At 41.2% G+C, this 25,142-nt stretch overlaps 1 protein-coding gene across 1 annotated transcript in view; it reads right to left on the reverse strand.

Moving 5' to 3' along the window:
- Positions 1 to 7,078: 7,078 nt before the first annotated feature.
- The window catches only part of LOC144506081 (suppressor of tumorigenicity 14 protein homolog), a 116,514-nt gene continuing 98,450 nt past the window's right edge, over positions 7,079 to 25,142 (reverse strand). Inside the window, exons 15-17 of the mRNA XM_078231897.1 lie at positions 14,412 to 14,683; positions 8,690 to 8,826; positions 7,079 to 7,249 (exon numbers count right to left, since the gene is read on the reverse strand). Of these exons, the coding sequence (XP_078088023.1) occupies positions 7,079 to 7,249; positions 8,690 to 8,826; positions 14,412 to 14,683 (580 nt within the window). The remainder of the gene's footprint in view (positions 7,250 to 8,689; positions 8,827 to 14,411; positions 14,684 to 25,142) is intronic.

The raw sequence follows: 25,142 nt of genomic DNA on the forward strand, positions 1-25,142 counted from the left end.
TAAATTAGTCAGACTTTGTTCCATGAAGCTGAACTGATTTCTTTTTGGACAATTCCCTGCACTGCACTATTCTAAATGTTTTTATTTCTAAACATGGAGAAGGTTTTGCCTGTGACTTGAGTGGTTTGCACTAGTGACCTCTAAGTCTCCATTAGCATATATTCTTTTGTTTATTCTCTTATATTGTTTTGCAAACTTGGAATCTCTTCAACTCAGTGATGCGAGCAGTTAACAAAAGCATAATATTGTTTGATGGATCTTTTCATTGCTCCAACATTTTGCAGAATGCAATGGACCTAGTTAGATGTAAACACACAAAACCAACTTCACCACAAGCATATGATATCTGATGTTTCACAAAGTATCTTAGGTCTGTTTTCTGTGAATACTTCCGAAATAGTTGTTGTAACTGATGACCAATGATTAAGCAATGCTGTATCTAGATGTAGGGGTGATTCTCCTGGCCTGCTGCGCTGATTGGATAGCGCTGATTTCCGGCACAAGACAGATTACATCGAAAACCGTTGACCAGCATCCGGCCAATCACAGGCTATGTTTTTCAACATAATCAGCCTGGTGCCAGAAATCGGCGCGAGGCTGATCATAATATTGAAATTGCCATTTCCATATGATTAGCGAGCCCAGGACAGTAGTCTCCGGGCTCGCTAACATCCCCGTCAACGGGGACCAGTTGTGATCACCCCGCTGGCGGGGACAGAGGCCATTGAGGCCCCTGGGTGGTCGGGGCAGGGGGGTGCCTCTTGCGCTGTGCCACCCTGACATTGCCCACCAGACATCCTGGCACTGCCCACTGGGCAACCTGGCAGTGGGGGGGGGGGGGGGGGAGAAATAGGGGATGCACATGTGCGGCAGTGATTGGGATCGCACATGTGGGGGGGTTTCGGGGCTGGCCATGGGTGCTGGCGATTGGGGCTGGTCCGGGTGTTGGGTAGGCTTTTGAGGGAGGGGCGGGTTCAGGTAGGCCGGCGATTGGGGGGAGAAAGGGGTTGGGAAGATGGCAATTGGGAGAAGGAGGCTGGTGATCAAGCAGCCGGCAATGGGGGAGGCAGTGCGCATGCGGCAATCTCCCCACTGACAGATCGGTGCATGACCAGTGACCAGCTCAGCACTCTGATTCCGGCCTCTCCACTGCGATGAGGCCCCACCCTCCCACTTATCTGCATGTGTCTCCCTGAGGCACTCTGCTGGAGAATTGTGAAATTACATATGCCCAAAAAATGGGTGGGAAAAATCTCCCGTTTTCCCGCCTTTTGGGCACTTAGTTTTTTTTGGGAGAATCCCAGCCATAACTTTCTTAGACAAATAAATATCTTCTACCAAATATGCAATAATCACATACCAAAGATATGGAAAAAAAGAAAGCCAGTCACTTCCTGGCCATTTTTCTGACCTTGGATTTTGTAGTAAAAAGTCAAAATCTTATTGGAGGTTGGCAATCTACAAAAGCATTCTAGAATCATAGAATGATTACAGAACCAAAGGAGGTCACTCAACCCATCATGTTTGTGCTGACCCTTTGCAGGAGCAATCACTCTTACCATTTCCCATGTAGCCTTGCACGTTTTTCATTTTCCGGTAATGATTTTGAATGGCTTGATTGAACCTGCCTCCGCCACCCTCTTAGGCTGTGCATTCCAGATCCTAAATATTTCTTTAGCAATTAATCACCAGCTCACCCCGAGTGTGCATAATAGAGCCATAGAGAACAGCCTAGCAGGGGCCTCAAATTCTCAGGTCATGTGAAACATGTGCAATTGAACATCAAAATTCCGCTTCAGTCCCAGAATCCTTTTTGGAAATCAAGCTGTAATGTATTCAATATTAAATGCCATTTTTGTTTCGTTTGCTCAGTTGCTAAGGCTCTCCAACTCTTTCTGAATTTCATACATTCGCTTGGAATAACTCACGTTGACATCTGTTGTTAGTTGGTAGAAGTACTTAGGAATTTGGTGGTTGGTGAATGATAAATTATATGAATGGAAAGGTTCTTTTTAGATTTGAAGCAGGATTGATCAAATCTGAACTGATCTTTGAAGGAACTTTATTACACAAACATTATTTTCGTGATGTTTGTTGTGAACAAACATAAAATTTCTTAAATCAACAGAATTCAATATAGAAAATAACTTCCAACTTACTGTTGTAAACTATTTTATGCAATTTCAATGCCTCCTGGCCTGGCACTGTACAGCAATCTAGCATTAGGCCCTCATTATCATGTTCTGTTTGAAAGGGATATTGCCTTTACTAAGTGGTTGACAAATCTATATACCTACTTGTTTCTGTGCTGATGTAAATTATGATTGAGCACATTACTGCAGCTCTTCTATCTGACTTTCTGATTAAGATACTATTCTGCGATACAGATGCTTAATTATTATTTAAAATAAAATTTAAAAGGACGGTCATTTATCTTCAATGTATCTGCACCTAAAGCCAAAAATAATTTCACCTAGGTAGAAATTTGGTCAGATAAGATAAATCATCTTGTTGATTATATAACATTATACCAATACAATACCTCAAAAGTCAAAAAATAATCATGCTGATTTAAAACAGTTTTTGTATGTTTTGCTATAAACTAGTTTGAAAATATCACACAACTTGTAAATTTTGTGAAACGCCATCATAGAGAAGAAATACTTACATGAATACATTTCAGATATAAAAGAGACAAAAATCCAGCTTTTGTAAGGACTGTTCACAGTTCAAAGTGGAAACTATAAGGGCTTCAGTGTTTAAACAATGAGTGGACCGAACACATCAAACAATTAGGATTGACACACTGTGACAGTGATACAATGGAATTGGTTGTAGCACGGTTCATCATGGGTTTGAATCACTCAAGTCCTCTCTAATTTTAATTTCTAGAGCCTAATTTAAACATTTCTCTGTCATCTGAAGCTGGTAGGCATGATGTGAGGATGTTACCGATGGTCCAAGGGCATAAGGCAAGTGCTGGAATAGGGCTGGGAGTTGGAGAGAGGGTTTGCCAAACCAATGCAGTATGAGGAATGGAAAAGCAAGATTAGTGATGGACAGGCGCAGGGACTCCTCATGGAGCAAGGATGCCACATGAAAGTAAAATTTCCAACTTACAACAACCTTTTTTGGTCATGACTAATAGGGTTGGCTCTGTGTAATTATCTTTAATGCCAAAGTGAAAGCACTGATGTGGCACCAATGATTTCAGTAGGTTGAGACTTTTAGATTTCAAATTAGGACCCTGCCTACTTCAGAGCCTCAGCTGACTTCATAAAATTTCATCAGATAGGAACAGTGTGAGTTTCAGTTGGTGGGTGTTGGGTTAACATCAATTGTACCATGTTGTAGTCAACATTAATCAAAGTATTTTTAGACTTTTGAGTCCACACCTATTACCTAAAGAAAAGGTACTTGTATCATTGGATGAATATCGGGTCTCTTTACTGTTAAAGGAAAGCACTCTAAACCTTTTTTCCTCTTCAATTTGAAAATATTTGTAATAAATTGATTTGAAAAGTGCATGCTGAGCTGAACTCTGCAATGCAGCAGATGTTTCTCAATATGCTTTCACATGACAACTTTTGGTATCGGTATAACTTCTGCTCTGGTGCAACTTTGGAATTGGGGCCCAAACAGACTCCTGAACAAAATAGAATGAGGGCTCCCTAGCTGACAGATTCTTGCATGTTTCAATTTGATGCCACTTGGAGTGATGAGAGGCACAGGTGTAAAAGAAAATCCACAGGGCCATTTGGATCTCCCAAGCACATTTTACACCTATCTGCAGTTAATGTGAAGAAATCTAGATGCTGTCACCATATATTCTAAACCATGGAGAAGAGTTAAACAGGCAGAAAAGCATATTTAAAGTTTAATCTAAATACTGGAAAATAGCTACAGAATAGCTAGCGTCTATGTGAAACCCAAACAATGGTTACTGCTCTTGTTCTAGCAATTTCAGTGTAAGAACATTCTAGAAATTGCATTCTGAATTACAATTTCTCAACTTGAATGCAATGCAGATTAAAAGAAGTGGGGGGCTGTACAGTGCTATATATACAATACGACAATCTTATTTTTAAATTTCAGATTTGGTTCATTCTTTCTTTGCTCTCAATATGGGGCATCAGGCCAATTAGTATTTCCTAGATTGCATATCCAGGAGGGCTCACCCCACAGGCAGTAACAGATCAGGATAGTTGATGAGTGGTCATCCAGAAGAATAGGAAGAGGCCAGGTCATGGTAACAATGGGCAAGAGATGGCACAGGAGTGAACAGCAAAGTATAGAAATGCAGTTGTGAAAGGATATTCCATATTTAGGGGGAAGGCAGGCATTTCTGTACCTGTCACTGTGAGTCCTACTTGGTGTGTTGTCTTCTCGGGTAAAGAACATCATGGAGGGATACAGTATATTCTGCAGGGAGAAACTACTGAGCCAGAAGTTGTGCTACAGGTTGGTCCCATCAGCAGAATGAGAGACAGGTATTGAGTTCTTATGGTCAAATCTTCAGGTGGTGGGATGTTAAAAAGTAGGACTTGGAAGGTACTAATTTCTTGATTACTCCCAGTCCCATGCACCAGTGAGTGTCAAAAGAGTAGGAAGACAGGGAGGATCAATGCATAGCACTAGGCATGGTGCAGGAGAAAGAGTTTCAGTGTCTTGGGCAATGGGATAAATGACAGGGTAGGAGACACCTATTCAAAAGGAACAGGTTGCATCTTAACATGACTCACAGGAAGGTTAATTAGAGTGGTTAAAATATAGAACATAGAACATTACAGCGCAGTACAGGCCCTTCGGCCCTCAATGTTGCACCGACCAGTGAAACCAATCTAAAGCTCATCTAACCTACACTATTCCAATATCATCCATATGTTTATCCAATGACCATTTAAATGCCCTTAATGTTGGCGAGTCCACTACTGCTGCAGGCAGGGCATTCCACGTCCTTACTACTCCCTAAGTGTTTAAACTAAATTATGCAATTGCACAAAGTGCAATGAATAAGGCTAGTGATCTACGAGCACAAACAGCCATGTAGGAATATGATGTACTGGCATTAATGGAAACATGGCTTGAAAATATTGAGGACAAGTTTCTTCAAGGATCACACCACTGAACCTCCAAATAGTAAGAGTGAGAAAGATAGAGGAGCAGATCTGCAGGGAAATCACAACAGAGATGTGCATGAACTATAGTGGCTCTATGGGGGGAGTCTTTTAATTACTCAGATATTGATTGGGGTAATGTTAATCGGGGTAATGCCCCAATAAGGGCAAAAGTAGAGGAACCAAAGTCAAGGATCATGGTAAAATGAGCGTGATAGAAAATTTGGTAAAACAGATACAGTAGATGTATGGAGCATATCAGATTAATTCTTCAAGTGGAACTCAGGCCACGTAAACTAAGGTGAGAAGGAAAATGAAGAGGAAAGTAAGACTGGCAAAGAGAGAATGAAAGAATAAAATAGCAATTAAAATTAAATAAAATTCAAAAATCTTCTACCACATGTAAATAGCAGGCAAAAAGCACATAGTGGAGTGAGATTCTATTAGGGACAAAGAGGGTGATATATGCTTGGAGATGCAAATAAGACCTCATGAATATTTTGTATTGGCATTTGTCAAAGGAAAGGATTCTGACAAAATATCAGCAGAAGTGGAGATGGTAGATGTAATGGGTGGGGTGAAAGTTGTAGGTAGGATGTACTGGAAAGGCTGGCATTGTTTAGTGTAGCTAAGTCACCTGGTTGGATATCTGACATCGCACATCAGTGAAGGATGCGGGATTAGAGATAAGGGAAGGGCTTGCCATAATCTTCCAATCTTCTTCTGATGCAGGGCATGTACCAGAGGATTGGAGAATGGCAAATGTGGCAATCCTATTCAAGAAAGGGCATGAGAATGTTCCAGTAACTTAAGACCAGTCAGTTTAACCTCAGTAGTGGATAAGGTTTTAGATACAATAATGAGGGAAAACCCAACAGGCACTTGTAGAGGTTTGAGTTAATTAAGGAGACACAGCATGGATTTGTATAAAGTATCTCATACTTGACTAATCAAATTGAATATTTTGATGAAGTAGTAGAGAATGTTGATGAAGGGAATGCAATCAATGTTATTGATGTGGATTTTAAGGAAGCATTTGACAATGTGCCATAGAAAAAGCTGATTAACAAAATTGAAGCTCATGGAATCAGACAGCAAGTGTCAGTTTAGATTTATAAAATTGGCTTAAGGACAGAAACCAGTGAGTTATGGTAAATGGATGTTTTTCAGAATGGAAGATGGTAGACAGTGGTGTTCCTCAAGGATCAGTGCGAGGACAGAGGGATCATGTTTTGGATATTGAATTATAGAGTAAAATTTCAAAATTTGTGAATAATACCAAACTTACAGGCATGGCAAACAACGAGAGTGAGACCATTGACTGCAATAGGCCCACTGACTGGACAGACACGTAGCAGAGAGAATTTAATATAGAGAAGTGAGAGGTGATGCATTTTGGCACTGGGGATAGGGAGAGGCAACATAGACTTTATGGCACAGTTCTGGAGTGTACACAGATAGAGGAACCTGTGGGTTCTTGTGGATAGATCTTTGAAGATTGCAGGACATATTAAGGGTATATACCGAACTACTAATAAGTTCTGGTTAGGTCACACCTAGAGTATTTCTTCCTGTTCTGATCAGCACACTTTAGGAAGAACATGAAGTTTCTGGACAGGGTGCAGAGGTTCCAAGGATAGGGGATTGTAGCCACAAGATTAGTTGGAGAAACTGGAGTTGTTCTCCCTGGAGCAAAGGAGATTGAAGGGAAACCTGACAGAGATTATAACAATCATCGCAGGTGGGACAGAAAATTTGGTAGAAAAAGGTCCGTTGACGCCCAGAAAATCCAGCCTAAGCTATCTATAAGTTCTATTTGGGTTAGGTAAATAATGCAGAGAACCTGATAATTCAGTGTTTTCTGTACTCCACTAGTGAAGGGATATGAGCACTACAGAAAATAGCTGCAACCGCTGATTAAATTAAATTAAGATTTTCTTTTTAGCACAAAATAATTTTGTTCAATTGCCAATGATTCTCATGTTCCTCTGAATCCAGTCTCCAAATTTTGTGATTCTTGTGTAAACTCCAGGGTGCCCATATCGACCACATCCTTGTCCCCAGCTCACAATTCCTGCCAGAAACCATTTTCCTGATGATTCTTCACAAACCAGTGGTCCTCCAGAATCACCCTACAGACAACAAGAAAAGTAACACAGATGTTTAGCTCTATTAAACTGAGTTTAGTATTCCGATGTGATAGCTATTCAAGCAAGGTTTCCAAAACATTCATCCTGTGTTCTTTATATTTTGTTTCTAGACTATTTAAAAAGTACATCTCAACCATAAAGGAATTATTACAACAAGAATTATTTAAAAATGGATTTAATTGTTATTGAACAACAATTCTCAACAACCAGGGACAGTCATGTCAAGCCAATATGTTAACCAGTCTTTCTAAATTGATTTGCATTTATTGGTATTCAAATATTTTGGGTTTTTATTTAAGAAAATAATTTTTGGGTTCTTTTTAATTGTTTCTTTTGTAGAAGATATTTATAAATGTTCAGTTGTGTAACTCACTAGCAGATGACAATATAGCTATTATTCCTGTTAACTCCTGTTAACTACTAACAGTGGCCTTTGCTTTAACTCCACCAGTCATGAAAGACCTGAGAATGGTGCTTTGTGCAACAATTCCATGACTTAATATCAGACTATTCAAGGGAGGCGATGGTCGAGTGGTATTATTGCTAGACTATTAATCCAGAAACTTAGCTAATGTTCTGGGGACCCGGGTTCAAATCCTGCCATGGCAGATGGCGAAATTTGAACCCTATAAAACTTATCTGGAATTAAGAATCTAATGATGACCATGAAACCATTGTTGATTGTTGGAAAAACCCATCTGGTTCACTCATTTCCTTAGGGAAGGAAATCTGCCGTTCTCATCAGCCTACATGTGACTTCAGAGCCACAACAATGTTGTTGACTCTCAACTGCCCTCTGGCAACCAGGGATAGGCAATAAATGCTGGCCAGCCAGTGACGCCCATGTCCCACCAATGAATTAAAAATTAGCTGGTACAAATCTAAAATTTCGAACTGTGTCACCCCAAAACTTTCCTTCCTTTTGCTTCCACTTCCAAGGTGTGCCTCATCATAAGCACGGTTCCAGTTCCACAGCCCTGACATATTATCTTATCGAAGTAACTATTCTTCATGTGTGAACAGGTATTTCCCATGGGGTAATCTCATCCTTTCCAACAGGAACCCTCTGGATAGTAATCGGGAGGAGGAGTAACTTGCAGATTTTTCTTTCCTAAGCCTAGGGTTACTGACGCAAGGCATATGTCCCTGGCAGTGCTGAGTTAGTTAATCACAGTTAGGGAAGTGCGGAATTTCTGTACAGACCTTCTGTCTGGGTCTTTCTGTATCCTAATTTACATGAATACTTTCAATGACAGAACTATGAATTTAAGGCCATTGTTGCTGATACAATATTGATTGTATTGTGCTATGCCATTTATAAACAAAAAACTAATGATCAATGTTACCACACCATAAATCTGTAAAAATTACAAATATCAGCTGGGCTAAGATAAGTTTCAATGGAAATGTAACTGTTCATACTTCACAGGCGTCAACTTGTCCAGTAAGATATCCTGCACAAAGCATTCGCGATGATACTATATTTCCTATAAAGTTAATGCATGTTGTTTGATTAATGATTCTTACTTCAGCCTTTTGAAGGATTGTAGGAAGATGACCTGGAAAACAAAGAACATTTTCTGTTCAGTTTAGAATTGATTACAAATTTTTTTTTTCCAAGTGCTGCTCTAATGTGAACAACATGCATTGTTTGTTCAAATCATAACTGTGCTCATTGGCCCTATAATGCATGTAAAGGAGCAGTATAATAATAATATCTTTAAGAAATAAAGATATTATTATTATAGAAATAATATCAGTTGTATGATATTATTTGTATAATATCATATAAATGCATATAATATCCAGGACCGTTATCCACCAATTAAAGCAACTTCTTATTCTTCAAAAATATATTGGTGCACAAAGGTAATGGAGTAATTACCTCTTAATAAAATATAAAACTATAATTGTTCTTTTGGCTATACATACAAAACTGCTACATTTAGATATATATTGGATAGAGGCATGAGGATTTTGTTAAAAATATTATGGTTGCACTAATTATGGTATGGTCAGCGTTAATCTTTGGTACAACTATATCCATGTATTATAGATTTTCACTTAAAATGCTTCTGCTACATCCTCTATATATATAGTTCTTTAAACATTGTACTTCCTGTTAGTACTTTATTTCTTCCTTTTGCTGAAGTTGACGCCTGTGAAGTATGAAAGAAAATACTTTTTTGTCAAAGTTTTTCATTTTGCACTCATCAGGACATTCACAAGAAGAAATTTTGCACTAATCAGGACATTCACAAGGGAAATCAAAAAATGATACTGTATGAGAAGAGAGTGCTGATCAGTTGACAAGTGGACTCTGATTGGTAGATGTGCTACCATGAGGAATGCACCAGTTGATGGTGACTGAGTTAACTGTCAAGCATTGTTTGAAATTTAAGCCAGGCAGCTTGACTCTGATTTGTCCAGTCATTGTCCTGAGGAATGAACCAGCTGTCATTTATTTTGTTTTCATGTTAACAATTCCCAGTTAACAATTCCCAGTCAACTGCAATGATGCAGTGCAGGATCCAGTCACTAGGCGGTTCTATACCATGATTTTTTTGTATGAAGTCTTTCCTCTCAAAAATAGACAACCACCAAAATTCTCCAGCCTCGCCCATTCCTGGGATTCTTTGGTTCTGCTGCCATGAATGGGATTTTGGCTGAGTGTCAAATTTTCTGTTCTTGCTAAAAGCGGGGGTGGGGCGAACAAGATTGGAGAATTCCGGCCAATTTGTATTTATATAACACCAATGCCTTTGATGTAATACAACATCCCACTGGAGTGAGTGAATTTGACACCTAGCCAAAGAAAGTGATTTAATGAAAATGGACAAAAGCAAGGTCAAAGCTTGAGATAAGTTTTAAGAGGCAGCTCTTGGCTGTGGCTCAGTTGGTAGCATCTAGCCTCTGTATCAATTCCCATTCCAGGGCTTGAGCACAAAATCAAGAGTGATGTTCCAGTGAAGCACTGAAGGAGTCCTCTACTTCAGATGTGCTGTCTTCCTGATGAGATGTTTAACCAAAGCCCTGGATGTAAAAGAATTACCCCAATGTCCTGGCCGATACTTTTCCCTTAGTCACAAAAAACAGGTTATCTGGTCATATCACATTGCTGTTTGTGGGAGTGTGCACAGATTGGCTGGCATGTTTCATATATTTCAGTGAGTACCATCCAAAGGTCATTGGCTGTAAAGGGCTTTGAGTCTAGTGATCATGAAAAGTGCCAAATAAATGCAAGTCTTTATTTTCAAGGAGCATCTTAAGGAAAGAGAGGCTGAATAGTGGAGAAGGGTAGGAAGGGAATTCCAGAGCTTATGGCCCAAACAGCTGCTGGTATAGCCATCAATAGTGGAATAACTATAATCAGAGATGCTGAAGAGAATAGAATTAAATACACACAGATATCTCAGAGGGTTTGGGGGCTGGACAAGGTTACAGGGATGGGTGAGACCAAGCAAGAAGTTGAAAACAAGGATGAGAAATTTAAAATCAAGGTATTGACTGCTTAACGAGAAGGCAATGTAGCTGAGGGAGTAGCACAGATCAGCAATGTTAGAGTTGGGAAGAGGTGGTATTCAGAACCAGTGCAAATATGTGGAAATTCATCTTGGGATCAAATATAACACCAAGGTTATGCACAATTTCCAACATTTTGTAATTGTGTACATTAAAAAAAACCCTGATATTCATCAATAACTGGGCTTTTGCACTGGCTATCTTATTAGTTCCAGTGAAAATAAGCATGTCTTGACATTTTATTTCTTGGTCACATACCATGGAATATTCTGAGTTTATTTGGTTGGTTCGGGTTGCAGGAGAGATTGGCTCCAGTACTAACCCTCAGAGTTGCTTTGGCAGTGGCTTTGTCCAATTTTGTGCAGGAAACCCTGAAGAAACTTCAACATATCTGTCATTGGCTTTATGAGGTGTAAAAGATAATTATATTTTGGAATTGCGTCTTCGATTTACAGTAAAGCAGAAGGAGTCACGTGACCTGTTCATACTTGACAACATGTCTGGGTGGTTACAGATCAAAAGGAGCACCCCCCCCCCTCCCCGCCCCTCCTAGATTATGTTACTGGGGCAGATTGTGCAGGGTTGGAAACAATCATGGCAGTCTCTGAGTTCACAGTGGTTCTGAGACTCCCAAATTCCTAGAAAGGTGTTAAAAGTACCAGCTTGTAAACTATCCACTTACTTCTAAGGTGGAAAAGAGTTGGAGGCAAGGGTAGTTAATCAGTATTTCTACCTGGATGCAGGGGCAATATGTTTTACATGAGGACAATGTGAAGACTGCCATTGTTGGAGGCTTCCGTACAAATCAATGCATATCACAGACAGACATCAATTTTGTGTGGTCAGCAGTGAGAAGATGCTGCTTGGCTCTGCAACGTACCATAGCTGGATACAGGAGGGAGATGGTCTCTAGTCAAAGACATGCATCCTGAAGCCATTTAAGGATTCCAGAAGATTTGTCCTTGTGTGACCAGAGGGGAAGAATCAACAGGACAGGCTTTACTGTTGGTACTGGATTTAAGGAAGCTCTAAAAACAAAGGGAAATCCCTGAAGGCAGTCGCTCAAAGTTACTGCTTGACGAAGGGAGAAAGTGCAAACCAATTTGAAACTGGGAGCAACTGTGGACCATTTGCTATAAAGACCGTAGTTCCATGGACAGTGCAATGTGTTATAATTATAAAAGGGGAACATTGTTTTCTGTTGTTTAATGTGTAGGTTGCATGCTCAATTTAAATGTGGCAGTCAGCAAGTTGAAGTTGACTTCTTGACTTGCTAACATTTTTGTACATTTAACCTATCCCCTGCACCCAAGCTCACATGCTCCCCAGAGCCTCTATAATGAGGACCGTTCTTTTGACTATAAAATATGGAAAATGGAAAAGCAGGGATAAACATAGAATCATAGAAACATAGAAAAGTTAGATCTCATTTAACCCATCATGTATGTGCTGACTCTGTGAGAGTAATTCAATTAGTTCTATTCTCCTGCCTTTTCCCTGCAGATATTTGGAAAGCTGTGATTGAATCTGCCTACATCACACGCTCAGCTATGTATTCTAAATTCCACCAACTTCCTGCCTAAAAGGGTTTCTCTCATGATTCATTTGCCAATCATTTTATATTGCTGATGTTGCATTCTTGACCCTTCCACCAGTAGGAACAATTGCACTCTATCTACTCTACGGCCAGTAAGATCGCGCCCTATGCCTCTATTGATAACTCTCGAATTCTATTTGTCTTATTCATAGACTCCCTAGACTCCTCATGATTTTGAAATCCTCTATCAAATCTCCTCTTAATCTTTGCTTGTCCAAAAAAACAGCCCTAGCTTTTCCATTCTATCCAAGTAACTGAAGTCCCTCACCCCAAAACTATCTTCATAAATCTTTTGTGCACTCGCTTACTTCCCTCACATCCTGCCTAAAGCATGAAGCCCAGAATTGAACACAATACTCCAGTTAAGACCAAATCAATGTGCTGTAAAGATTCAGCAGAGTGGCCTTGCTTTTATACTAAATGGCCAGAGCCTTTTGGCCGTTCATGCTGGTGGGATTTTCTCGTCCCACTGCAGTGAACGGAGATTTGGCTGGACGCTGCAGTAGCAGTGGGGCGTGAACGGCCAGTAAGATCGTGCCCTATGCCTCTATTGATAACTCTCAGGATCCTATTTGTCTTATTAATAGAATCCCTATAGTGCAGAAGGAGGCCATTTGGCCCATTGAGCCTGCATTGACAACAATCCCACCCTGGCCCTATCTCCTTAACCCCACGTATTCATCCAGCTAATCCCCTGACACCAAGGGACAATTTAACATGGCCAATCAACCTAACCCTCACATCTTTGGAGTGTGGTGGGAAATTGGAGCACCCAGAGGAAACCCACGCAGACACAGAGAGGATGTGCAAACTCTAAACAGACAGTCACCCGAGGTTGAAATTGAACCCGGGTCCCTGGTGCTGTGAAGCAGCAGTGGTAACCACTATGCTGCCATGCCATCCCACTTATTAACCACTTTCTCAGCATGCTCTGCCAACTTCAAGAGTTTGTGCAATTATAGCCCCAGATCCTCTGCCCCTGCTTCTCTTCTAAAATTGCATCCTTTATTTTTTTAGATTATCTCTCCTCATTCTTCCTACCAAAATATATCACTTCACACTTCTCTACATTAACTTTCATGACACCAGCCTGTCCATGTCTTCTTGAAGTCTATCACTATCTTCCTCAGATTTCACAATATTTCCAAGTTTTCTGTCATCTGCAAAGTTTGAAATTTTGCACTGCCTACCCAAGTCTAGGGCTGACATCTTCCAGCCCCAATACTGACTTTTAACAGCTCTTCAAATTTTCCCATCCCATCAACGACGATGCCCACCGGTGTCAGGGCTGGAAAGTCCTGCCCTACCTCATTAATCTAGATCAAGAAAAGCAATGGACCTAATACTGACCAGTGGGGAACTCCAGTATACAACTCCAGCCCACAAGTCCAAGAAACAACTGCTCACCACTATTCTCTGCTTCTTGCCACTCAACCAACTTTAGTACCTCTGCTACTACAGATCCTTTTATCCCTGGGGATTCGGTTTTGCTGACAATCCTGTTATAGGGCATTTTATCATACATCTTTTGGAAGTCAATGTACACCACATCAATGACATTACTCTCATCAGCCCTCACTGTTACCGCATCAAAAAACTCAATAAAATTATTTAAACACGACTTGCCTTTATAAAGTCCATGCAGGCTTTCCTTAATTGATCCATGTTTGTCCAAGTAACCATTAATTTTGTCCCACATCATCATTTTTAAATGCTTTCTCACCACTGAGATTAAACTGGCTGAGTTACAGTAACCTAATGATACAGAATTTAATTCCCTGAAATGTAGTTTTTAATTCAAATTATCCGGAATATTATTAAATTGTATTTGTGCATGTGCAGCATGTGAATATGTGAACACACAATCATTCTTAGTTTCCTTCATGTGATTTTCCTCGTTGCGCTAAATAATTGGTCAAACCAAGCTATCCTTTAATTCATTTTAACTGTATAGTTGGCAACACAATCACAAAGTTATTTTAGTATAATGAAAATTGATAGCTAGAAATAGGATAACTAATTTACCTTTTTCCTGCACTAAGCCCCAACCAGTAATGTAGCATTTTCGATTTGCCGCAAACACGTGTAACGCAGATGGAAGACACACCGGTTGGATGTAATTATTGTATGCTACAGGTTCCGAAAGTTCAATCAAGGCTATATCATAATCCATTGTGATATTATTGAATTGCTCATGAATTATCATCCGTTTGATTAGTCTCGATTCAACAGCAGCTTCTGAAAAAGCTTGGGAATTCAGTCCAATGTATGCTTTCCATAATAGTCGATTAGAGTACCTGGCACAAAAAAGCAAAAGATATCTGATTGTGAACACTAAAATAAATTCTGGGGTGCAGCACTGAAAAACACAAATAGATATTTTGCATTTTTATAAACAGATATTTCATATGTTCTGTAACGGCATGATGATTTCATGAAACAAATTACCAACAAGTTAGTAGAAAAACATGACTGGTATTCGAACCCTGGCATTAATCCTTAACTTACACACTGAGATAATAGTAAAGTATTAATGCGCAAGTCTAAACTTAAAAATATTGAAAATAGAATTAATGTAATATTAAAATAAAGAAAGATATTTATTTGGTTACCTATATTATGATCACTAATCAAGGCACATTGTCTGTCTGCTGGTCCATTTTGATTACATTAAAACACCAACTTACATTACACTTTTAATATAGGAAAATACTCTAAGCTCCATCAGAGGTAAATTACTGACTAAAGCTTAAGGAGGAGATATAAGGGTAACTAAATATTTGATAAAGAGGTGGGTTTTAAGGAATATTTAAAAGGAAGGGAGTCTTAGAAATCTTACAGCACAGAGAGAGGCCATTCGGCCCATCGAGTCTGCACCGACCACAATCCCGCCCAGGCCCTACCTCCATATCCCTATATATTTGCCCACTAATCCCTCTAACCTACGCATCCCAGGACACTAAGGGGCAATTTTTTTAGCATGGCCAATCAACCTAACCCGCACATCTTTGGACTGTGGGAGGAAACCGGAGCACCCGGAGGAAACCGGAGCACCGGGCGGCACGGTAGCACAGTGGTTAGCACTGCTGCTTCACAGCTCCAGGGTCCTGGGTTCGATTCCTGGCTCGGGTCACTGTCTGTGTGGAGTGTGCACATTCTCCTCGTGTCTGCGTGGGTTTCCTCCGGGTGCTCCGGTTTCCTCCCACAGTCCAAAGATGTGCGGGTTAGGTTGATTGGCCAGTTTAAAAAAAAAGAAAAAAAAAAAATTGCCCCTTAGAGTCCTGGGATGCGTAGGTTAGAGGGATTAGTGGGTAAAATATGTGGGGTAGGGCCTGGGTGGGATCGTGGTCGGTGCAGACTCGATGGGCCAAATGGCCTCCTTCTGCACTGTAGGGTTTCTATGATTTCTATGATTCTATGAAACCCACGCAGACACGAAGAGAATGTGCAAACTCCACACAGACAGTGACCCAAGCCGGGAATCGAACCCAGGTCCCTGGAGCTGTGAAGCAGCAGTGCTAACCACTGTGCTACCGTGCCGCCCATAAAAAAAAGTCGGAGAGGCAGAGAAGTTCAGAGAGGGAATTCTATTACATATTGCTGAGGTGACTGCAGCCATGACTGCCAATCATGGGACTCAAGTGAGGGGGGGGGTTCAATGAAATTGGTCCTGTGTTGGTGGATGATGTTGCAAAGGGGCTTCATGCAGATGAAGAAAAGGATGCAACCGTAGCTGGATCAATTGGAGAGGCTCCCAAGGTGATGGTATGCGTTGATAAGTGAAGTCTTTAGAGGAGATACTTACTTAGGGCTGGAACTGAGCATGGGTAACCTCACTGAAATAAAAACAGAAAATGCTGGAAGTACTCTGCACAAATGCCAGCCTCTGTGAAGAAACAGAGTTAATGTTCCAAGTCAAATATGACTCTCCAGAACTGAAGGAGGATAGAAATGAGATTTGTTACATGCCATTGAAAAGGGGCAGGGCAGAACAAAAAGGAAGGTCTGTGATAAGGTACAAGATTGGCGAGATTAAATGACAAAAGGAACTTAACATGAATCAAACAAGATGTCAGTGCTGCTCAGGATCTTCATTATATTCTACTTAACAAGCGGGATTTTTTTCTAAAAGGGAGGAACACTGTGATTGCGATCAACTTCATTCAATCACTGAATTGCCAGATGGAAGAGACAGTGGAATGTTTCCTCATTGATGCAGCTTTGGAGATGCTAGAGAGGGAGATCAACAGGAAGAGGGATGTCATCTATCAACCCAGTGGCAAGAAGGTAACCTGGCTAGCTTTGCTTCACAGTGGGAAGCTGTAAAGCAGCAAAATGGCACCAGAAACACCAATGCAATGCAGAAAAAAAGGTTAAGGGTTACTAAGGTAATATTCATAACCCATATCTCATGCCTCTCCACTGAGTCCTGCAATACTCAGAACTTAGAGTCATTCCTGCTCCACCTCCCATCATTCTCTAATGACTGAGCTACTTCACCACCTCCTCCTGCTGTTGCCGCAAAACTCTGCCACTATTATGTCTCCGCTTCATTACAAGTCATGTCATTGTTGACACACCATCAATACTATTCTATCATGACATGCACATTGTCAAAACATGTAATACTAACACAATCCCTTTTATCTTGTCAGTGTAGCTGACACACAATGACAGTGGCTGGCAGTCTCAGGAGGAAGCCAATCATGTCCACTCTGAAAGAGACTCCTATGGAAATTTTGGGCAAGCGGGCTTTCAGGACAATGGCTTCTGGAGAGGCTAGTAGAAAAGCGCTGAGGGATTTTTTTTAGCTCACCTTGCTTTCCTACTCACTGAATTCCCATCCACATACACTTGGCAGTCACACATCTATCTCTGCTTAGCCTTGCAATCACAACTATGCAAAACATTCTCAAAGAGTCCTTCACATTCAAACAGTCTTATCTCAATAAAGGTGCATGTCCTTACTAAATAACACTTCTGAAGCAAACACTTCTCAACTGTTAAAGTTAAGATCCAATGAATTCGATGCTTCCAATGTAGGAAACAGGTTCTTATTAAAGGGTATGAACCATATTTCTTTGCTTAACTTATGTTGGGGCGATTCTTTCCTTTCAGATCCTGAAACCCTTGATGACACAGCAGAGGAAGAAATTCTTCCAGATGTTCCAGTGCCTTTGCCTAGCAAGCTCCACCTCCTTTTCAAGGGCAGTAGAGATGGGCCTTGCCAGTGACACCCACATCCCGTAAAAGAATTAAAACAAGTCAGCTCAAAGTTGGGCATCTTGGATAGTTTAAAGACAAGAGTAGAGATATCTGAACTGAGAAATTCACTGAGTACTTGTAGGAGCAAGGACAGATGATAGCTTAGCCCAGAAAACAGAGGCAGAATTTTTCGACCCTGCCAGTAGCGGGAATTGTAGTGGGTGGGAGGCACAAAATTTGGCATTGAAGTAGAAATCCCACTGACCAGAAATTAGTTTGGAATTTTGTTCTCCCAACTTCCATGTCAGGTTAAAGACTTCCCATTGATCTATGGATAGAATTTTAAGGGTGGACAATGCTCTGCATCCCTTCCTTCACCCTGGAGGCAATCCTTTGACATGGTGCAGCACCCCTCAAAAATCACTTATCTGGTTCAGTTCAGTTCAGTGAAACAGTAATCTCAACTATGCAAAACATTCTCAAAGAGTCCTTCACATTCAAACAGTCTTATCTTAATAAAGGTGCGTATCCTACTAAATAACACTTCTGCAGCATACTTCTCAACTGTTAAGATTAAGATCCAATGAATTAGATGCTTCCAATGTAGGAAACTGGTCCTTATTCAAGTGTATGAACCATATTTCAATGCTTAAATTATATTTGGGTGATTCTCCCAGCCTGCTGTGCTGCTCGAGTAGCGCAGCGGGCCGGGAGACATCAGCAGGGGTTGTTTTGTGGGTTTCCCTCTGGGCGTCATGGCCTCAGAGTCTTCACAACCAAGAATTTCAGCTTAATCAGCTCCGTGCTGGAAAGCGGCGTGGAGCTGATTTCAATATTAAAATTCACATTTACATTTCATTTGCGAGCCTGGGACTGATATCTCTGGGCCTGCTAGCGTGTCCCCCTCCCCACCCGCCGGGAGTGGTTCCCGCCAGTGGGATTTACTCTTGTTCCCCACTAACGAGGAACAAATGGCCCGATCCTATTGGAGAGAGACCATTGAGGCCCCCCCCCGGGAGGTTGGGGGCAAGAGGGGGACCCCTTGGGCAGTGCCAGCCTGGCACCGCCCAAAGGGCACCTTGGCACTGCCCAATGTATAATGGGCAGTGCCAAGGGGGCTGGGCCCCACTGCCACTCTACACTAGGATCGCTGGCAGAAGGAGGGAGGACAGTGATCGGGGCTGGCCATCGGGGTGGGGTGGGAGTGGTTGGGACTGTTGGGGGCAGTGGTTCGAGGCTGGTCAGGAATGTCGGGAGGATATAGGGACTGTTGCGGGGGTGGTCGTCGAGGAGATTGGGGCTGGCCAGGGTGGGCGGAGATAGGGGCTGGCCTGGGGAGGTCCGGGAGGCCCGCGATCGGGCTGGCCAGGAATTTGGAGGCCGGCAACGCAGGGCCATAGCTCATGCGGCGATCTCTGCGCTGACAGATTGGCGCATGCACAGTGGCCCACTCAGCACTATGCAGATGGCCTCTTGGGCGGGAATGGGACCCGCCCACAGACCCACAGTTAGTCCCGATGAGGCATTCTGTGATGCACAGAATGTTGGAGATTCATTCTGGAAATCATGTTAAAAAAGCTAGCGGGATTTACTCCCATTTTCTCATACACTGGGGACTTAGAATTTTTTGGGAGAATCCTGGCCGTTGTGTTTCAACATCCATGGGGTTACCGTTGACCAAAAACTCAACTGGACTCATTAACACAGGTCGAAGGCTAGGGATACTGCAATGAGTAACTCACCTCCTGAATCCCCAAAGCCTATCCACCATCTACAAGGCACAAGTCAGGAGTGTGATGGAATGCTCCCCACTTGCCTGGATGGGTGCAGCTCCAACAACACTCAAGAAGCTTGTCACCATCCAGGACAAAGCAGTCTGCTTGGTTGGCACCACATCTACAAACATTCAATACCTCCACCACCGATGCTCAGTAGCAGCAGTGTGTACTATCTACAAGATGCACTGCAGCAATTCACCGAAGATCCTTAGACAGCACCATCTAAACCCACGACCATTTCCATCTAAAAGGACAACGGCAGCAGATACATGAGAACACCACCAACTGCAAGTTTCCCTCCAAGCCACTCACTATCCTGACTTGGAAATATATTGCCATTCCTTCGCAGTCGCTGGGTCAAAATCCTGGAAATTCCTCCCTAACAGCATTGTGGGTTAACCCACAGAACATGGACTGCAGCGATTCAAGAAGGCAGCTCACCACCACCTTCTCAAGGGCAACTAGGGATGGGCAATAAATGCTGGCATGCCAGCGATGCCCATGTCCCACAAATGAATAAAAAAAGGACCTAAAATCCACTTCAGGATGAATCATAGAAACCCTACAGTGCAGAAAGAGGCCGTTTGGCCCATCGAGTCTGCACCGACCACAATCCCACCCAGACCCTAACGCCATATCCCTACATATTTACCCGCTAATCCCTCTAACCTATGCATCTCAGGACACTAAGGGGCAATTTTAGCACAGCCAATCGACCTAACCTGCACATCTTTGGACTGTGGGAGGAAACCGGAACACCCGGAGGAAACCCACGCAGACACGAGGAGAATGTGCAAACTCCACACAGACAGTGACCCAAGCCGGGAATCGAACCCAGGTCTCTGGAGCTGCGAAGCAGCAGTGCTAACCACTGTGCCACCGTGCCGCCCTGGTAGCAGTAGGCTGTCCAATTTGGAATTTTTGCAACCTATGTGCCTGAAACAGGTGCAACAATGAATTTAAGCCTCAGATCCTGGAAAGTGAGTATTCAATCGCTATTAGGAGAAAATAACCCAATATAAGGTTTCAGCGTGTTTCAATGATATTAAGGAAATGTTGGTGCCTTTGTTTGCTTCGCATTTCAACACAATGAAGCTGCGTAATTAGCAGCAACTACATTTTAAAAGTAACCTAAAGGTATCGCAGATTGTAGCAAGGATCTTCCCAACATATACCAGTTATTATGCCATCATCTGTCAGTGTGTATGTGAAGGTGGAAGAATATAGATTTCTTATTTGATAAAAGTAACTTCATACTGAATGTAACTTATTTGTGTGGCTGGTGTAACGAAGGCGATCTGGAATTATGTTATTCATTCCTAGGATGTCAGTGTTGCTGTTACTGCCAATCCCTAATTACCCTTGAGAAGATGGTGATAGTGAGCCACCTTCTTCAACAATGGCAGTCTGAGTGGTGAAGGCGTTCCGCAGTACTATTAGGTAGCGAGCGCCAGAATTTTCACTCAGCCGTAATGAAGGAATAGCAACATATTTCCAAGTTAGGATGATGTGTGACTTGGAGGCAAACTTGCAGGCGTTCTCAGTCTACTGCTTGTTCTCCTAGGTGGTAGAGGTCATGGGTTTGGGACATGCCATCAAAGAAGCCTTGGTGAGTTTCTGCTGTGTATCTGGTATGTGATGCAGACTGTGAACTATTTAATTTAACACTTAATTTTCGTGCACTCTGTGCAGTCGAGTTTATGTAATCCTTGGTGGCTGAAACGCATGAGCTTTAATTTATGTTGTGCCTTTTAACATGGCAAAGTATCCCAAAGCCCTTCACAGAGGCATAAGGAAAAATGGATGCTGAGATAAAGAGGAACCAATCAGGAGGTCTGGCCAGAATTTATAACATATCTGGCAGGTAATTCAAGGACTTTGAAAGGAGAGGTGGTTGAGGCAGTACTTAGCCAGAGTAGAAAGTTTAAGGGTAGGTTTAAAAGGCGAAATGGTGATCTCAGAAAAGAAGGCAATGTTTGAGAAGAGCACACTGTCAACTGTTTAGTTACCATGAGGGTCAGGAATAGAAGGTGGGTGTTCAAGAGTTTAATGGGTACGAGATGGAGAAAATAGGAGGAAAGTCCATAGATATGAGGAACTTAGAATGGGCATAGGGGAAGAGACCTGAAGTGATAGATCATTAAGGGTTAGAGGAGGCAGGAAACTGAGGGAAATTTTGCTTGATGGACAATAGTTTGATCTTAATGATTAAGAAGTCGATGAGCTTCTCACTCTTGTTAGAGATAAAGGTGGAAAGACAGGGTAGAGATGTTTAAGGAGGCAGTTGCAAGAAGTGCTAATGAGCCTTGAGTTATCAACACAATGCACTGTACCACAGATCACAGGAACAATACAACTTGCATTGCCAATAACATTCTGTTATGAAAGGATTGTTTTCATGTGGGCTCTGCTAGCTCTATGATTACTGATCTGGAATGATAAAAGCTATTGTTTCTAAATTCCTGTTTCTAACTGGAGGAAGTTGGAGAGGGGTTACTTTGAGATTTAAGCCTGAGAAATTCCTTTTAATGTTAACTTATTTTTAATTGAAAATAGTAGGGTCATTTTAGGTTTTAAACTCAATAGTCTGCAGCCATAGCTTTTCAGTAAGAAGCTCAGGGGAAAGTTTCACTTTAAGTAAGAAATGAAAGGGACATTATTCTGTGCTTTCCACAAATCAGGGACCATCTCCTAGATATACTCTACACATGAGAATGTATTCTGAAGATTGCTGGATTTAGGGTGATTAAATCATAAAGGGTATTTTTGAGTGAATGAAACAGAAAACTTAATTAATACATCAACTAGTTCAATTTAATTAATGAATCATTAATGTAATTAATACATTAATGATGGCAAATTAATTGTTCTGTCATGTTCTTTGCCCGTAATGTAAAGTCATTGGTTGTAGCCATTTACTTTAACTGATTTATTAACCACTAGGTGGTGGTTGTCATCCATTGATGAACACTAGCAGAAAGGAGGATACTTTGGTGTGGCATTTCAGTAGGCTTATTGCCAAATCAGTTAGCTACTACTAACATCAGCCCTGGCAGGTAAAGGCCTGTTTCAGAATATTCAGATTCCTCAGCAACAGTATTCCGATAATGAACTCTGAGGGATGGAGCGTGGGAAAGTTCAGAAAATACTGGAGTTACACAGCAAGTTAAAAGACTTTTGAAAAGAGGAAAGCATCTTAATATATAGAGCACCACTATTCTTCAGACTTGTCCAGGTCCAGGAAAGGTTTCATAAAAATACTTTCTGCTGTGGTGACTAATGTGCATTTTTGGTTTTACATAAGATTTTCAGCATTCATTTTGATTTCAGCAGTACTCAGGATGAAGCCTAAAGTTAAGAAATATTGTGAGTACATAACAGTAGAAGAGAACAGGAATTAAGTTGACACATAACATGAAGGAAGAGTGGAAATATTGTTTAAGGAGAGATTATGTGCGGAGAAGACTGATGTACATAAAACAAGTTGAGAAAAAGTCAATACAGTTAGAGACTTGTTTTTAAAAGGGGATTATTATATTAGTGGGATTGTATTTGTAGTGACTCAGGAAGCCAGGCTGGAAAGGAACATAGTTTATTACAGAATGCAAAGTATAAGCGCTACCGTGTTGTATACACATTAGTCCCTGCCTGGTACTAGAGTTCGACTGGGCCTGCCTAACAAGAGGCTCAGGCAATAATTCCAGCTGGGCAGGCTGCTGTCTGTTACCAGGGGAACTCATACTCAATGAGCTCCACAGGGAGATCAATCAGTGATTCTCCGTGGACCTTGTGGGGGTTATCACAGTACTACAAGTGAGAAAAGTAAATGTGATGAGGTGCTGGAGTAGGTAAAAAAAAAGGCAAATTAAGTTTAGCATCAGTGAGTGTATGGTATATTTTGAATTTAAAAAAACAGTAATTAAACTTTGAGAGAGGGAAGACTGGTTGATGTACAATAGCAGAAGGACTTGGGGGTTCTGGATCACAAGATATTAAAAACTACTCTTCAAATGAAGATGGTCATCAGAAAAAAAACAAATGGAATGCTGAGTTTCATGGCAAAAGTGTTCAGACACATGTGAATCTATATGAAGCCAGTAAGGTCATATTGCAGTTCAGGGCTCCACACAGTAGGAAACATGTTCAGACAACCCAGAGGGCACTGTTCAAATATATCAAGATGCTGATTGGCACGAGGAAATACTGATACAGATAGACTTGAGCAATTGGGGCGATAGGTTTGTATGCATTGAATTGATAGAGTCATTTAAAATTATGAAGAAATGGAATAGAATACTATATACATATGTACATACAAACAGTGGAACATGCAAATTAGGAGGTGAGGAGCAGTAGACCCCTTGAGCATGCTCCGCCATTCAACAAGATCATGGCTGATCTGCTTGTAACTTCAACCCCACATTCCTGCCTACCCCCAAATAACCTTTCACCCCCTTGTTAATCTACCTCTGCCTTAAAAATATTCAAAGACTCTGCTTCTGCTGCCTTTTGAGGAAGAGAGTTCCAGAAACTCGCAACCCCCTGAGAGAAAAAAAATTCTTCATCTCTATCTTGACCCCTTATTTTAAAAAAATTGACCCCTACTTCTAAATACTCTGACAAAAGGAGACATCCTCTCCACATCCTCCTGTCAGTATCCCTGAGGGGCACAAAAGATTTCTACTCGAGTAATAGTTAATCTCATGTAAAGGTCGGCCCTGACTTTCCAAGAATACTCCGCTCTGGCTCAGCTTACTCCCCCACTCTACATTCAGCATAACACAGCAGAGGCCAGGATTTTTAGCAGGACTTTTCTGACCTTTCTGCATCTGTGCAAGATCACAAGAGACAAATTTGCCCACTGAAATATTCGGGAATTTTAGTACAAGTTTAATTTCTCATTGAATTGATGGAAATGATATTAGAACAAACTGCAAAGTCAACATGCACCAACCCAAGTCATAGCAAAGTAAGCCTCTCAAAAACATTACCCGTGTAAAAGTTAATCCCTTAATTTTTTGCCTAAAAGCTTTTTCAAAAATGTGATTTTTGCACAATTATATATGGTAGTTAAAAATTTGATCTTGTTGTGTATTTGAAGGGCCTAGAACAAGGGGGCATTTATAAGACTAAATGTAAAAGAATTAGAGCAGTGAGTAGGAGAACTGGCTGGGCAAAGGGAAGCATGGCTACTGTTCATATGAAGGATAAATGCCAACATAGATTGATTGGGCTGAATGAAATTATAAAATGGAAATATATCAGTTTAATTCTATGTAACATTTAGAAATTAAATGGGTTAATCTGAGACTATTCAAGCATAAATCGTTACCATGATATTTTGGGACTTAAAGGACTTATTGGCTTTAAATCTCATCCTCTTAAAAAATACATAAGTTAATAACATAAGTTAGTCCCATTAGCATTGAAACCAAATGTTAAAACTAAAGGTCATCATTAGACGAAATTTATTGGATTAGCTTCGCTAATGGTCCACTCATTTTTCAACAACTGCACAAAAAATATTCCTTATCTTAGTCCTGAGTGAGCCAAATTTTCCTCCTGCTGAAACGTCAGTGAAAATGAAATCATCTTCTTCACCTTCCATCAGTGAGACTGGCCACCCCCTGTCAATCTCCTGTGACTGCTATATTCAGTTGCGTCAAGGAGTGTGTGGCATTGGGGTTCTTCTTCACTCAATCCCCGCTTCACTCAAACCTCTTGCCAAAACATCCACCTCAGTAATTTTACTTGCTTGTTTTCCCTCTTCTAA

This window comes from Mustelus asterias, chromosome 17 (genome assembly GCF_964213995.1).
Source record: "Mustelus asterias chromosome 17, sMusAst1.hap1.1, whole genome shotgun sequence".
In the NCBI taxonomy this organism is placed as follows: Eukaryota; Metazoa; Chordata; class Chondrichthyes; order Carcharhiniformes; family Triakidae; genus Mustelus; species Mustelus asterias.